This window comes from Phasianus colchicus, chromosome 13 (assembly GCF_987193195.1).
Source record: "Phasianus colchicus chromosome 13, bPhaCol1.hap1.1, whole genome shotgun sequence".
NCBI lineage: Eukaryota > Metazoa > Chordata > Aves > Galliformes > Phasianidae > Phasianus > Phasianus colchicus.
In genome coordinates this window covers 1,913,875-1,928,465 of record NC_143448.1, presented here as the reverse complement: position 1 = coordinate 1,928,465, position 14,591 = coordinate 1,913,875, and the positions used below count along the sequence as shown (strand labels likewise).

Here is a 14,591-nt window from a genome sequence, read left to right as displayed (position 1 = left end):
TGTTCGGCCAGGCAGTAGGAGCCTTCCTCAGTGCATCCAGCATACAGTTATTCACTGCCCGAGGGGGAATTCCTGCCTCATCGTCTGAACAAACCATATGATTCTTTCTCCCAGTCTCCCAGCAGCCAGGAAAGCCTGCTGCTCTCTGACAGAGCCTCTTGACAGGATAAGGATCACAAGATGCTGACATGTGCCTTAAAAAGGGGGCTGGGTGGACGTGGCTGGGTGGGGGCAGCGTGTGCTGGGCTAACCTTCTGACATGCTGTTCTTGGGCTGTGCAGGACATCGTGACAGAGAGTAACCAGTTTGACTTGGTAGGCTTCATCCCGCTGCTGCGTGAGAGGATTTACTCCAACAACCAATATGCCCGTCAGTTCATCATATCCTGGGTAGGTACACACGTGCTTCTCCTCCAAAGCACTGCTGCTGGTCGGCATCCCGTGCCTGGGCAAACAGCAGATGTCCATAGTGATGTGTGAACACAGGGACCTGAGTTTGGTCAGGCCTTATTTTAAGTCATCAACTTCTGACTTCTGCTTCTTTGAAATGCCAGCTCCCTGTCATGTCACTGTTGCAGTCACACATACACGATGGTGCACTTCTGCCACCATGGTTCAGGGCTTTGCACAGCAAGTTAGAAAATACAGTCCAAGCATTGCTTGTATGAATAAATGCATCATGACCTAGAGGTTGCAATCTCCCAAGGGACAACACCTTACTGTTTGCTTTCCAAATGCAAGTTTAAGGGTCCCCTGCAAACCCAGCAATGATGGAGAGATGTTGCTGTCCACGAAGCAAGTGATCTCCATTCACTTCCTAATTTCTGTGCAAGGCAGAAGCTGTTAATATCTGACCAGGGCCTTGGGGGGATGTGTGTGCTTCAGGGCTCTCTATTTCAGCCATGCTGTTTGTCGTTCCACATCTGCTTGTTGGCACAACAGTTGTTTGTGATCCCTGCTGTTAAGGAGCTGTGATTGGAAATGCAGCAGTCTGATCCCTTGCCTCCTTTCCTAGCCCAGCTTCTTTCTGAGATGGGCAGCTCCATGCAATCCTCTTGTCCTTCCCTCCCTGTCCCACACAGGCAGCTGTGCTTCCCTCCTTCCTGTAGCTCAGTGTTCCTCAATACTGCACCAGAGTTGTGCTGGTGATGTTAGCTTCTTCAAAACTCACCCACCTTCTTTCTTGTACCTTCCCCGAGCTAGATCCTGGTCTTAGAGTCTGTGCCTGACATCAACCTTTTGGATTACCTGCCAGAAATCCTGGATGGGCTCTTCCAGATCCTGGGAGACAACAGTAAAGAGATACGAAAAATGTGAGTGTGGAGGCTGGCTGGGGGCCAGGTCTGTGTTTTGCTCTGGAGCCGGCACGTTTCCCTGCAACAGGCTCATGCATTGTGTTAGTCACCCTCTTCATTGGTTTGCAGTTCTGCATAACTGTAGCTAAACTTACACGTTCACGGTGGGAGACGAGAGCAACCTAGCTGGATTGTTTGGTGGATCAGTGTGTCCTTGGCCAAGGCCTCCCTTCCCCAGGTTGTTGTGGCTGCAGCGGCTGTGGGGGACATCGTGATGTTTGTGCTGTGGTACAAACTGTTGTGGCTCAGTGCATCTGTTACCTCTCCAGCCCCTGTGCACGGTGTCATAAAAGGGATGCTCACCTGTGCTTTTGGGGTAGGAGATTTGCGAGCAGCCTCTCAGCGAGGTGCAGCACCAAACCCAAGTCTCCTGAGTGCAAAGAATAAGCAAGCACTGCAAGCTGGCCTTTCAGATCCGTTGCTAAGACTCAGTTTGGAGGAGCATTTTGAAACAGAGGAGTGGCTGGATGTTCTCAGTCAGATCAGAGGATCTTAGCTCTTGCAATGAAAGTGACTGGACCTGTTTGATAGGGCATAAGTAAGTGCTGAGACAAGCCTGGGTCTTTCCCACTGCCAGACCCTATCAGTTCCTCCATGCTTCTTTGTTTCCCAGGGCATACATATCAAGGAACAAGTACTGAAGGCTTTGGGGATCTGCCCTCCCACCTCACCCCTACCCCTGTTCCCCTTTGTGCTCCCCATTCCAAACATGTGCTCGTTGTCAGAAGGGAAGATGTGTGGGACTTCCATTGCCTCCATCTTTCCTGGTGTGTGTGTGTGGGAGGGGGATAGGGTAAATTTGGACCCAATATGGAGCAGGTGCAATGGGTTCTGTGGCCCAGATCTTGCTCTTGTTCCATAGGCTGTTTGTGGAGCAGATAAGACAGCTTTTCTGTTACCTTGGGATGGATTTGTACTTGTGAGTGCCAGTGTGTCCTACAGTCTGCAGCCTTTGATTTGGGGCAGAGTGGATGTATACAAGTGCCATTCCATGGGTGTCCTTGCTGTGTGTGTGTGGAAGGCTGTTCTCTTACTTCTCTTGTGGCAGAGGAGTGTTTACCTGTCTGTCTGCCTTCAGGTGTGAGGTGGCTCTTGGGGAGTTCCTCAAGGAGATCAAGAAGAATCCCTCTAGTGTCAAGTTTGCAGAAATGGCCAATATTCTGGTGATCCACTGCCAGGCTGCAGGTGAGTGTTCAGTGCTAAGCTGCCAGGAGCTGCAGCATCCATCTTTGTCTCTGCAGTGCCAACCCATTAATTCAGGCTCAGGGTTTTCCTGTTTACCAACCATGTTATACCACCTTGCACCTTGCCCCTTTCTTTGCTATTGTGCATGCTAAAAAAAGGGTGGGCAGGCAGCTCTCTCAGGAGATCTGCCTTTGTGTGATGTTCTGGGACAGTTCTCCCATGGCTGGCTCTACCACTTTTTCCACCTCAAATACAGAACAGGTGTCATCACAAGTGTACAGTAGTGGGAGTGTCTGAAAATTAAATAACTGGCTGTGGGTAGCACGTGTGGTTATCCAGCACATCTGGAAAGGGGACTTGTTTTGAGAAAGAACCTGAGATGGTACTTGTTGCATTGACAGGGCAGTTAAACACGATGTGCCTGACACTTTGTGTTAGTGCTGCACCATAGGGTCTGCTGTGTATGCAGTGATACAGCTGCGTACAGCTGCAGTTTGATGTGCTTTCTGAGAAGGATATCTGGCTTTTCCCAAGCTTGGCTAGCTCCTGTGTGATCCCATGCTAGAGTTTGTCCAGACTAGAGACTCTGGTTGAAGAAGAGGCCCCCTTCCCTTTGAGCCCTGCTGAAGTCCAATCAGCTCTGTGGTTGCAAGCAGTCCTTATCCTGTGGAGTTTGCTGTCGTTTCCCTCACCTCTGCTCATCCTGTGTCTTCCAGATGACCTGATCCAGCTGACTGCCATGTGCTGGATGAGGGAGTTCATCCAGCTGGCTGGCCGAGTGATGCTGCCTTACTCCTCAGGGATCCTGACTGCTGTCCTGCCATGTCTCTCCTACGATGATCGCAAGAAGAGTATCCTTGTAACTGAGCTGCTCCCGGAGAGGGCCAGGAGGAGTCCTGCCCCCTGAGTGCTAAAAATCACCCCAGCCATTTGGATGTGAAGGGAGATGTGGTTGGGCTGCGATGGCTTCTCTGTGGCTGGCCAGGTATGGCACCTAGCATGCATGAGACTGCGTGTTCCTTACACTGCCTCCACTCAGACATCAAAGAGGTGGCAAACGTGTGCAACCAGAGTCTGATGAAGCTTGTCATCCCAGAGGACGACGAAGTGGATGAGGCCAAGCAGTCAGTAACCCTGTCAGAAGAGCCCAACCTGGAGGAGCCCGTCTCCAAGCCAGAGGCAGCATCCAGTGGTGAGTTCCTGTTGGCCTGGGCCATTGGAGATGTGGTAAAGGTTGGGGAAAGGTCTTGAGAAGGTCTTAAGTTGGTTTGGTTGCCTGTGGCAGGGAACCTCTGCACTTTCCATGACACTGGGGTCCTGTTTCACAGCTGATCCTCTGCTGAGACACACACTTGGTGCCACCTGCAGAGCAGGTCCCTCATCCAACCGGCAGCCCAGGCAGTACTGCATGATCTGGTGAACATCCCAGCACATTTCACATCACCATGGTCATTAACTTGTGATGGGAGACCTGGAAGAGTATTCAAGTGAGCAGAAACTAAACTGATTAAGGTTTTGGGGGGCTGATACCTGCAGACAGCAGTGCATTTAGCCTTCCAGCATCCCCTCAACAGATGCCATTGTCCCAGGATGACTAAAGCTGCCTCTGACACATCTATGTTGGCCAGGCACATGAAATATATGTAACATGTAAATCACATGGGCTTATCTATTCTTCTTCTGGGATTGCATGTTCAGCCCAGCACTTCCCTGTAGCATTGCCCACAAACACCGCTTGAAAAATCCTGCTGCAGGAGGGGACGGAGAAGGTGAAAATTAAAAGGCAGAAGGGTTTTCTTGTGCAGCAGCAGCCAGGTAGGAGGTGAGGAGGTGTGCAGCAGCCTGGGGCAGCAGGGCTGTGCTGTCAGCACGCACAGCTGGAACAAGCAGCACAGCCGGCGGGCGCAGGGAGCAACCAGCGCAGCATTGGTGGTTCAGTGGTAGAATTCTCGCCTGCCACGCGGGAGGCCCGGGTTCGATTCCCGGCCAATGCAGCAGCTTTTTGGATGGGATGGAGGGGGAAAATGCAATACCTTGTTGGAGCAGCAAAACTTTTCATTTTTTCCTTTTCTTCCCTGATTGTCATAAGACAATCTTTGGTTAAAATATCGATTAAAAGTGTGATTGCTTTAATACTTAACCCTTTGTGTAGATGACAGTGCTCCTACAAGCAGGCGGGATCAGGGTGATGCTTTCCCAGCTGAAAATCTCTTCTGTGATCCCTTTGTGCTGATGTGGCAGTTCTGCTGTGTGCAAGTAGAGGCAGCTGGCAATAGGGGGCATAAGGAGCCAAGTTCATCTTTTTACGCTTTGTCACTGTGCTTGTGAGACCCAGGTTAAAACTGTGTCCAGCACAGGCTCCTTCACTTGCACAGCAATCCTGCACAGCTCAAGCTCTCTAAAAATCTCAGCAGCCCTTTGCTGAAAGATTGCTTCAGTGGGGCTCAGCCAAGCTGTGCACTTGCCTTAAAGTGGCTCCGCAGAGACTTGTCTGGTATGGAGCAAAGGCTGGAAAGCTGCTTGGGTTTATTGGTTTCCATATGGAGCCACAGCGTGGGACAGCTGGCCAGGTGAGGATGGTCCAGTGCTCAGCCCTTCCCATGCTGTTGTGCTGTCCCGTGGCCATTGAAATCTGAACTTTGGGAGGCAGCTTTCCAGACCTGAGCTCCTTGTTACAAGAATGTGTATCTTGTAATTTGAGCAGCATAGCACAAAGTTCCTGGCTGTCTGAGCCCACTGGGAGGTCCTCCCCCAATTACAAAGAAGGGGGGCCAAAGGCACAGGTCTGAAGATAGGCAGCTTGCATTTTACCTGGTGGTTGTACTTTACTAGCTCTGTGCACAAGCTTGATGATGAGTGTAAAGTGCTCACTGCTGGGAAAAGGGATCATCAGGGCCCTGAAACAATGACTGGAGGTGCCTGCAGAAGCCATGCTGCTCCTGCTGCCTACCTTCCCTGTCATCCCGTTCATTGTGTCTCCTTTCTGTCTGCCTGCAGGCTCTCTGGATGCTTCTGGTGACTCCAACGTGAGCAACGCCAGTGTCTGCACAGTAACCAGGTAGGGGCTGGTTGTTGCAGACTGTGAGTGATGGATGCTGGCAAAGCTGTGGGAAGCATGACGTGGGTTGGAAACCAAATGGGGTCTCAGATTGCAGTGGAATGCATGACAGAGGATGCGTTTGCACCTCAGTGTCTTGTCTCAGTGGTAGATTCATGGAATTGTTCGATGTGGAAGGGACCTTCAAAGGCCATGTGGTCCAACTCTTTGCAGTGAGCAGAGGCACCTATGGCTCCATCGAGTGCTTAGAGCCCCATCCAGCCTGACCTTGAATATTTTCGGAGATGAGGCATCCACCACTTCTCTGTGTAACCTGTTTTAGTACTTCAGTCCTCTTAAATGGTGGTGTTGCCCCCTCAAGAAACCTTGCAGAGCTCCCTGGGAAGGCAGCGAGTGTGTGTGCACTCTGAGTTCTGCACCTCTTCTGTATTCAAGCCACTCTGGCTGGAGATCCCTGCTAAAAGGAAGGGAGAATGTGGGTGTTGGTTTTGGTAGCAGCTCTTCTAGCTTGACCACAGTAGCAGACACTTGGTTCCTTCCTGCTTTTGCAGGGAGTTAATCTCATGAGGAGACATCAGTCTCATGTGAAGGAGGGGGACACAAACCATCTGGAGGCAGTGGAAAAGCTTAAAATTCAGCTTCATGCTGCTGCAGCACTGCAGTCCTGGCAGCCCACCACAGTACGGTGCTGTAGGGCAGGCGTTGAGGCATGGCTCAGGGCGTGCAGCCCAGCTCCAGCTGCCTGAGGGATGAGGTGTCCTTGCAGCTCCTGCCACCAGCCTGTCCCCCTGCCAGCCTTGTGTGGCATCCATCAGGCCCACGTCTGCAGATTGCTGCTTCGTACCCAGCATGATTGCTCCCAAAATTTCATCTAAATCGTCTCCCCTGCAAATACCTTTCTTTCCATCCAGCTGCCAGGGAATTTAGTAGCAAATCCATCTGCTTTTAGAACCATCTTTCCTTTTCTCCTGCTGCCTGCAGTACCCTTCCAAAGAGATCGTTATTTGCCGTGCTTCTATTGAGCTCACACGTATATTTATACCTTGTTGTGATCCTCAGAATAGCATGCATTACTCTGGCTGCATCCTGCCAGCAGGCTGACATGTGATACCCATCGTAACATCCCTGAGCACTGCAAGTGTCAGCTTTTCAGATTTGATTTTCTCTCTCTCTCCGTTCCCTTTTTGCGCTCCTGCAAAGCCCATCTACTCCCTTAATGATGCCCTTGATTGTTCCCCTCCTACAAAAGCAGATTGTTTCCATTTGTCTCTAGATTTCATTCTATGGCTCTTCAGTGATTTCCCCCAGCTTCCCTGTTCTCACTGCATCCTGGCCCTGCTCTTTGCCAGCCTCCCACACTCATGGCTGCAGACTCAGCCCATAAAGTTTAGCAGGTGCTGGAGTGGGCGTGCACGAGGCTGAAGCTGGAAAGGGAGGAGAGAAAATGAGGCACTGTGTCAAAGGGATACGTGATAACTGCATCTCTGTCCTGGAGAGCTTGCATCTGGAGGGGAAAGAGAGAGAGTGAAGGCAGTGAGACTGAGCTCAGTGGGATGCGTGGGGGTGCTGTTGTCTCCACACCCCACGCTTGGTGGTGGATGCTCATTGCTCCTGCCAGCTGCCCCGTGCAGCAATGAGAGCTCATTTTGGAGCACTGTAGACAAGAGAATGTGGAGGTGAGATTGCCTGGGTTTGCAGAGAGGTTTCTTGAGCTCTCAAGCTCAAGAATGGGAGATGCCAGGTTTTGTTATGGAGTTTACCTGCCAGGATGACCATTTCTCCACGCTGTGCGAATACCATGTTGGCCAGCATCATTACCTGAAGCATTTTCCCCATGGCTCTCATTATGGGGAGCTGGCATGGAGCTGGGTGGGCTGTATGTGACCGTGCCCATCATTCTGCCTGTCCACATGGGTGGCTGGAATCCAGGGGTTCTGTTTCATCAGAAAATTGTCTCTTAAGAACGTAGACAGCTGAATTGCACTTCTAGTGCTGGCAGAGCACGGTAGCTGGCATAGCAGCAGCACAGACCTCTGCACCACGAGGTGCCGTGCTGGGAGGGCAGCAGGAGCCAGCTGCAGTCATAACTCCCACTGGGGAGCAGGCAGCTGCCTGCACACCGAGTGCCCACTGGGTGTCAAGGCAGGACCGCAGGAAACCATTCCGTTGCCATTTGAAGCTGGGAAGCCTGCGGACAGAGGAAGTTGCAGCTGCCTTTTAAGATGAAATCACTCTGTGCTTGTGTTTTTGTTCATTCCCCCAGTCTCCCCCCTGAGAGCAAGGGATGAAGCGGGGCCCTGCGCCAGCGCCCGGCTCTCACGCCCCTTCCCCTGCCCTCCCCATGCAGACGCCTGCAGAAGGATAACCCTGCAGCAGCAGTGAGAGGAGGAGGACCTCGTTCAGCAGGGGCAGAGAAGAGGGAAACTGTGGAGGCATTGCGTGAAGATGCAGTCCAAGCAGATGATGACGAGGTCTGAATGCTCCATAGATGGATTCTGGACACGTTCCTGGGGCCACAAAGTGACCGCCCCCACTCCTAAAATGTGCTGTAGGCAGTCCAGAATGCTTCCATGGTAATCACTGGCTTCGCCTGGAACTTGGAGGGAGCTTCCTGGTGGCATTTACTTGGAAGTGAGGACCGTGTCTGTTCTGAGACAGGGACTGCAAGGGCATTGGGGCTTCCCAGGAAGGCAGAACTCCTGAATTTAGCTTCTGCAGAAGAGATGATACGAGGTTTCAGAGATGCTGAAGCATTTCCGTGGCCCAGCTGACACTGCTGCCCCTGCCATTGTGAATTTGAGTCCGGATCGGGAAAGAGAAGTGGAATTGTGGCTGCTGGAGCAGAGCCCTGATTTTCCTGCTGGAATGTGAGCTGAAAGAGAAGCAGACATCTGTCCCGCGTCGCTGGACCAGCGTGGCTGGAAGGCATTTTTTATGCATTTGGAGCTTCCTGTCTGCATCAACAACGCTTGAAGGCTTGAGGATGCCTCCCAGCCATCCTGATGGTTAGGCATGCAGCAGGGTTAGGTACACAGCTGTTAAACCAGTGTCAGGACACCAAACTACTGGTCAGGAAGGGTTGCCTCCTTCTTAATCATCTTCCAGGCCTGGTGACCTTGGGACAGTGCTCCAGATTGCCTCTGGCAGCTCATGGCCTTGGTGTGACATCCATCTCGGGCAGGGCTGGCAGTCCTGAGCCACGAGGACAAGCTTTGTGGCCCCAGGGACAGGAGCACCGACTTCTCCAGTACAAGCAGATGTCATTCATCCTCTGCGGAGAGGGCACACTGCTGCCACGTGGCTCAGCTGTGTTTAGATCAGGCAACTGGAAGAATGGTTGTTAGGGCTTAGTAGGAAGCTGAAATTGCAGCGTTCGGCTCCAACGTGCTGTCTTGGGGAGGCTCCTCCTGAGCTTCCTCTGCGGTTTGGAGCAGGAGAGGGTGCAGGAGGGCTGCCCTGCTCCTGTGTGCCGTGGAGGGATGAGATGGGCTGTGCTCTGTCCCTTGCTGACCAGGGGTCCTCGAGCATGCCACCTCATTCTCTACCCTGGTGCCTGCAGCTCGCTGCACTGGGTTGCTCTGCTAAATTCAAGCTTTGTAACTAGGAGAGCAGTTTGTGTTCTTCCAGCACTCGGAGATCACAGTGAGCAGGAGGAAGCCAAAAGCATCAAAATAGGAGTGATAGAGGATGAACAAGCGACAGCTTGTGGGACAGAGAGCAGAAAGGAGCTATTTACCTCCTGGCCACTAGCTCAGGCCAGTTCAGCAGCGCAGCTGCCAGCCCATATGGGATATGCCCTTGTGACTTAGACCACAATGAAAGAACCTGGATATTTCCACCCTTGGCAGTGCAGCTTGCTGAGCCCGCTTAAAGGCTAGAGCCTGGCCTGGACCTTAACCTTGTCTTAAAATGGGGTCGGGAAAGCAGCTGGGCTGGGCAGGAGGCCAGGAGGGAGATGACAGCTCAGAGATTGGCAGTGAAAAGGAACCGCTGAGGAGAGAGATGGCAGGAGCCCATGAAGAAAAGGAAGAACTGAGAAAATGAGTTGATAAGGGAAATAGGGTGAAAAGCATTGAATGCACTTGAAAAGTGGGAAGTATTCCCATGCTGGAGGATGCCTTGTGAAATGGCAAGGCCACGTGCTGGGGGGGGGGGGGATTCAGCTTCCTCAGCCACAGTTCTGCTTGAGCAAAAGGTCCCAATATCCAGAGGCAAGAGCCTGGTGCAGCTCCCACCATTGCTCAATCCGCCAGAAAAACTGCTTGCTGCAGCACATGGACCGTGGAGGAGGTGCCAGGGCTGCACAGTGGAGAAGAATCTAGGGTAGTGGGTTAGATGGAAGCGATCGCATCTGACATCTGCCCTGGCACAGCTGTCGACGCTGGGAGCCTGCATATCAGCCCGAGAGGATTGCATTAAAGCAATGCCATTACCCTCGCTCCCAAGCTCCTGCTCTGGGCTGCCTGGGGATTAGGGAGAGCCGGGATGCACGGCGAGCTGTGAGCATGCTTCAAAGCTGCAGCTGTGCTCGCTGTGTGTAAGCAGTGCCCTCCTCCTCCCTCGCAACACAGCAGCACAGAAATCTGCTGCTGTTCCAGCCTGGAGGAGCGTGGTCAAATGGGACCACCACTGTACCCATCCTGTATCACTGGGTGATGGTTTTTGATGAGCTCCTTTTGCATGAGCAGGTCTGGAAGTGGCTTTGTTGCTGTGCTGGCCCTTTCCTCCATAGCACAGCACCCCCCCCCCCGTCCGCATCCCCCCTCACAGCAGCATCAGGGCCACCTCCAGCCCAGCCCCTCTGTCAGCCTCTGCAAATACCAGGCACGTTTCTCACATTACCCAGAGCTTTTTCCATCCTGTGCAGGCACACGGTGTATTTTGGCGTGGAGATGTAATCAGGTCAAGGATTCGTGCTGCTCTGCAATCAGGAGCCTCGTGGTGGCAGGTGGAACGCAGGCTGTGTACCAGAGAGGAGCTGGCTCCTTGGGAAAAGCAGGAAGGGGATGGGGAGAGCAGCCTCATCCGAGCTGTTCACGTGTCTGTTAGAGATGGGGAGCAGGAATAGGAGGCTAGGGCAGGGGGAGAAAGGTGCAGCTCCGCTCATCAGCAGCTCTCCAGGTTCACAGGGGCTTAGATCCGCTGGGATGCTGCTCCCCTTGAGCGTATTGAGGCCTCTAAGAAGAAGCCAACCAATGGCTTGAACCCATCTCTACTTCTCTCCATTCTGAACATTTGATTTTTTGCCCTCGGCTGTTGTTTGCAACATCAAAGCACAACTTAGGCCAACTCGAAATGCAATTTGCAGGCCCAAGCATCTGTTCAGTGACACAGATGAAGCAGTCGGATGTTTACAGGGTTGTGAGGGGGCTGCAGCCTCCTCGCCTTGCCCTTCCAACATGTGTCCTGGGGAAGATCAAATCCTATTAAGCCGCCGTTCTACTTGCAAATTATACCGTGAGAAATCTGCCCCTTAGGATTTCTTATCATACGCGATGCAGAGGAGCTCTGAGCACGCTAGAAAAACCTGCAGGAGCTCAGCCCAGCCTTGAATAATTCAGTAGCTGGAGCAGGAGAGGAGTGACTTAGCTCGTGAGGCAGCCCCGTAGCAGAGAGCTGCATCCCAAAAACCACTGTACCATCTACAGTCCGTGGTGTGAGCCTGCTGGGTTGGTGGGGGCTGAGTAACCTCACCTGGTGGAATGGCCCCAGTAGGTAAAGTCTGAGGACATTTGGTTGGATGTTTTCTGGAGGTGTCTGAACCAACCAAGCTTGAGTTGGGTCCCGAGTGCATGTTATGGGTCTTTAGCCTTTGTACCCCAAACCTGATGACTGCCCTATGAGCCAGTTCCTCGGTGTAGTCGTGCTGCAGGATTCACCTAGCGTGGTGTTTTGTCATGTGTATGTACCAGCTGTTTTGGGAAAGTGGTAAAGCTTGAAGCCTGGAAAATTTCTGTTCTTTCCAAAGCATGTTTTTTTGGTGCGCTGCTGTGCCTCTCACCGTGCTTCCCATTCTTGTAACGCCAGTCAGAAGCTAACCTACACCATATGGGCAAATGTCTGCTCTTTGGACCCATCGTGGTTGCTGCTCCCTTTCAGAGCAGATGTGGAGACCTGAGGAAAGCAGCAGTGGAGTGCAGCAAGCCAGCATGGGTGAGGCTGTGTGGTTGGAGCAGCTGGAAGCCTGCAGGCAGCCAAGCCAGAGCTATTTGGGTGTCTCTGAATTTATTCCCTGCATGCATGCAGCATATGCCTGGGCTGCATTGCTGTGACCCCTTGCAAGCCCTGAGCTTGCTTCCTGGCTCTTCTAACAGGCCACAGGGACGATTCAGATTGCTTAGGGTTTGAGCTGAGGTGTTGGATGAAGGCTCTGGTGCGTTATAGACCTCTCCACCGTGGGGGGGTTGCATTGGGCATCACAGTGCTGAACCAGCTCTTCTCCTTTTTGTGCAGCTCTGAGAGAATCCAGGTGACGCTCAACCTGGATGGAATAGTTCAGGTGTTGGATTGCCACCTTCATGATACATCCATTGGGATGATGACCAGAATTGCAGTCCTGAAATGGCTCTATCACCTGTACATCAAGACTCCTCGTAAGGTAGGTCCAGGACTACGTGAGCCCATTGCTTCCTCCACGAGACTGAGTTTGTTGGAAGGGGGCATCCAAGCTTTAGCCTTTGTTCCTTAATTTGCTGGGACCTGGATCAGCTGGAGGTGCTGCAGAAGGCCCAAGTGCAACACTGACTTGCCATGAGGCTGACACTGCTGGAATGCCAAGAGCCTTAGGAGTAGAACTGTAGGATGAGCAAGCCCCTAGGCTGAAGTTGGTCAGTGGGACTTGGTGGCAGTGTAGCTCTGCAGGAAAAAAAAGTAGATATGTGACACTAGGAATGGCTGTGTGACTTGGTCATGGGCCTTTGTAGCGTGTGTAGTGGCTACAGCTGTGCTGTGCTGCCCCAGAAGTAGGTCTGCCTGCAAACTGCTTTGTAACCAAGTGCCTGCGTTTTTCATGAGGGGGTTGGCTGCTGCTACCCAAGTAGCTTAAGGGAGATGCTTTCAGGTGAGATGGAAAACACTGGCAAAGCTTTCAGCAGCATCTCAGGGAGTGTACTCTCCTTTGGTGAGTGTTGATCTGTCTGTGGGTCTGATGCCATTCACCTCCCTGATTTTAGATGTTCCGACACACCGACAGCCTCTTCCCCATCTTGCTGCGGACCCTCTCAGACGAGTCAGATGAGGTAAGTGCTGCAGCCCCTGCAGAAGTCTTTTTGTAAGCCCAACATCCCCACATCCGGCCAAGCTTTGGAAAAGCTATGTGTGGTATGGTTGGGTTAGACAAAGGGCTTGGCCAGCTTTGGCATTGGGGTGTTCATTCAGCCCTGTTTGCTAAACCAAACAAGGACCAGTGCAGAGAGCTGCACAACTGAAGTCCCTCCTGGCTCAGTTTGGTTTTTTCTGCATCCTCAGTGAGCCAGTTCCTCAAAGCCTACTTGTATGTATCTTCTTTGCTTGCCTGAGATTCAAGTCCCAGTCTGGGAGTCAAGTCCCCAGTGCTGTGCCTGGAAATGGGTCTTGGCCAGGTCCTCAGTGAGTGGGAATTCAGACACTGTGTGACAGGTGTGAACACAGGAAGGGAATTGTTTCCTATAGATGCTGGAAAATTTGAGAGGCAAGCCCTAGCAAAATGGTTCAGCAGCAGCCACCACCAGCATCAGCATTGCCTGGTGGAGCTATGCTCAGTGCCCCAAAGCCTCTTCAGGTTTTTCCCAGAGCCACCCCAGCGCATGTGCACCAACATGCCACCCCAGACTGCAGGGCAGGCTTCTTTCTTTCTCCCCTTCCCATGTCCTTTGAATCAGAAGTCAGACACTACCTCATAGTCTGTGTCAACATGCCTTTGAGACATCCTCTGAGCAACCACACTGGGCCCAGCCGGTGAGCAGCAGTGCTGGGGGGAATCAGAGAATCGTTTGAGTTGAAAGGGATCATTAAAGGCCATCAAGTCCAACTCCCCTGCCATGAGCAGGGACACCTACAGCTCCATCAGGTTGCTCAGAGGGCTTGGCCAGCAGCCTTGTCGCCTTGGCCTGACGTGCTGGGCTTAGGGACAGAGCTGAGGACTAAGCCCATCTGCCCCAAGCTGTTCTTTAGGAGTTAGCTTTCTGGCAGCAGCTTGCCACCTTGTTGTTAGATCTGCAGCAGCATTAGGCTGGCTCAGAGTGAGCAAAACAAATCCAGCAGCCACGGGGGAGCCAGCTTGCTCTGGCCTCACTCTCTGTGCCTTCCTGCCTGCTCTTTGGCTTCTCAATACAGAAGTCTCCAACTCCAAGCTAGCTCCTTCACTTTTTTTTCCCCAGTCTGGTCTCCTCAGTATTGGCACCTTGCTCTTTTTCTCGCCCCTGCATTGCACTCTGGAGCACTTGTGGTGTTCGGGTGGGATGCTGGCAGCTTAGGCTCTCTTGGCTCAGGCCCTGGTAACACCTCTGCCTTCAGCTGCCCTGGGTTTGGATGCATCCTGCACAGAGCTGCCAGAGATCCTCAGCGTTTCCCACGCCAGACCTTCCTCGTGGAATAGAAATCACGTGCTCTCTGCACCAGATTACACGCTCAGGGCACCCAACCCCACAGTAAATCCCTTGTGTGAGGGGGCTGTGAAGAGAGGAGGGAAGGGAATGAGCAAGGAAGGGAATGACTTGCACTTGTAAAGGCAATCGGCTGCCTGGCCATTTTCCATACCCTGCTGCTTACGACGCAGACCTCTCCAAAAGAGTCCCCAAGCACACATCTGCCTTTGCAATGCTCCAGAAAGCCTGCATCTCGCAGATAGGCTCTCCAGCTTGGCAGGAGACTGCTGTGAGTCATGTTGCAATTACACTGCTTATTAATATTTGAAAAAAGCAGCGAAGAAAGGACCCTGGTGATGCATTTCCTCCATGTGACATAACTGGGAATGGCTCAAAAGTAATTTTAAGCTGATTTATTTAATCCTGTCTT

At 52.4% G+C, this 14,591-nt stretch overlaps 1 protein-coding gene and 1 non-coding gene across 3 annotated transcripts in view; both read left to right on the top strand.

Moving 5' to 3' along the window:
- The window catches only part of VAC14 (VAC14 component of PIKFYVE complex), a 51,748-nt gene that overhangs the window by 7,496 nt on the left and 29,661 nt on the right, over positions 1-14,591 (top strand). For both annotated transcript variants that reach the window (XM_031615440.2, XM_031615441.2), the window contains exons 5-12: positions 282-389; positions 1,203-1,312; positions 2,433-2,539; positions 3,256-3,390; positions 3,579-3,731; positions 5,537-5,597; positions 12,051-12,195; positions 12,770-12,835. In XM_031615440.2, coding sequence (XP_031471300.2) covers positions 282-389; positions 1,203-1,312; positions 2,433-2,539; positions 3,256-3,390; positions 3,579-3,731; positions 5,537-5,597; positions 12,051-12,195; positions 12,770-12,835 — 885 coding nt within the window. The remainder of the gene's footprint in view (positions 1-281; positions 390-1,202; positions 1,313-2,432; positions 2,540-3,255; positions 3,391-3,578; positions 3,732-5,536; positions 5,598-12,050; positions 12,196-12,769; positions 12,836-14,591) is intronic.
- Positions 4,463-4,533, top strand: TRNAG-GCC (transfer RNA glycine (anticodon GCC)). The gene has a single exon. It is a non-coding gene; the product is annotated as a tRNA-Gly (tRNA).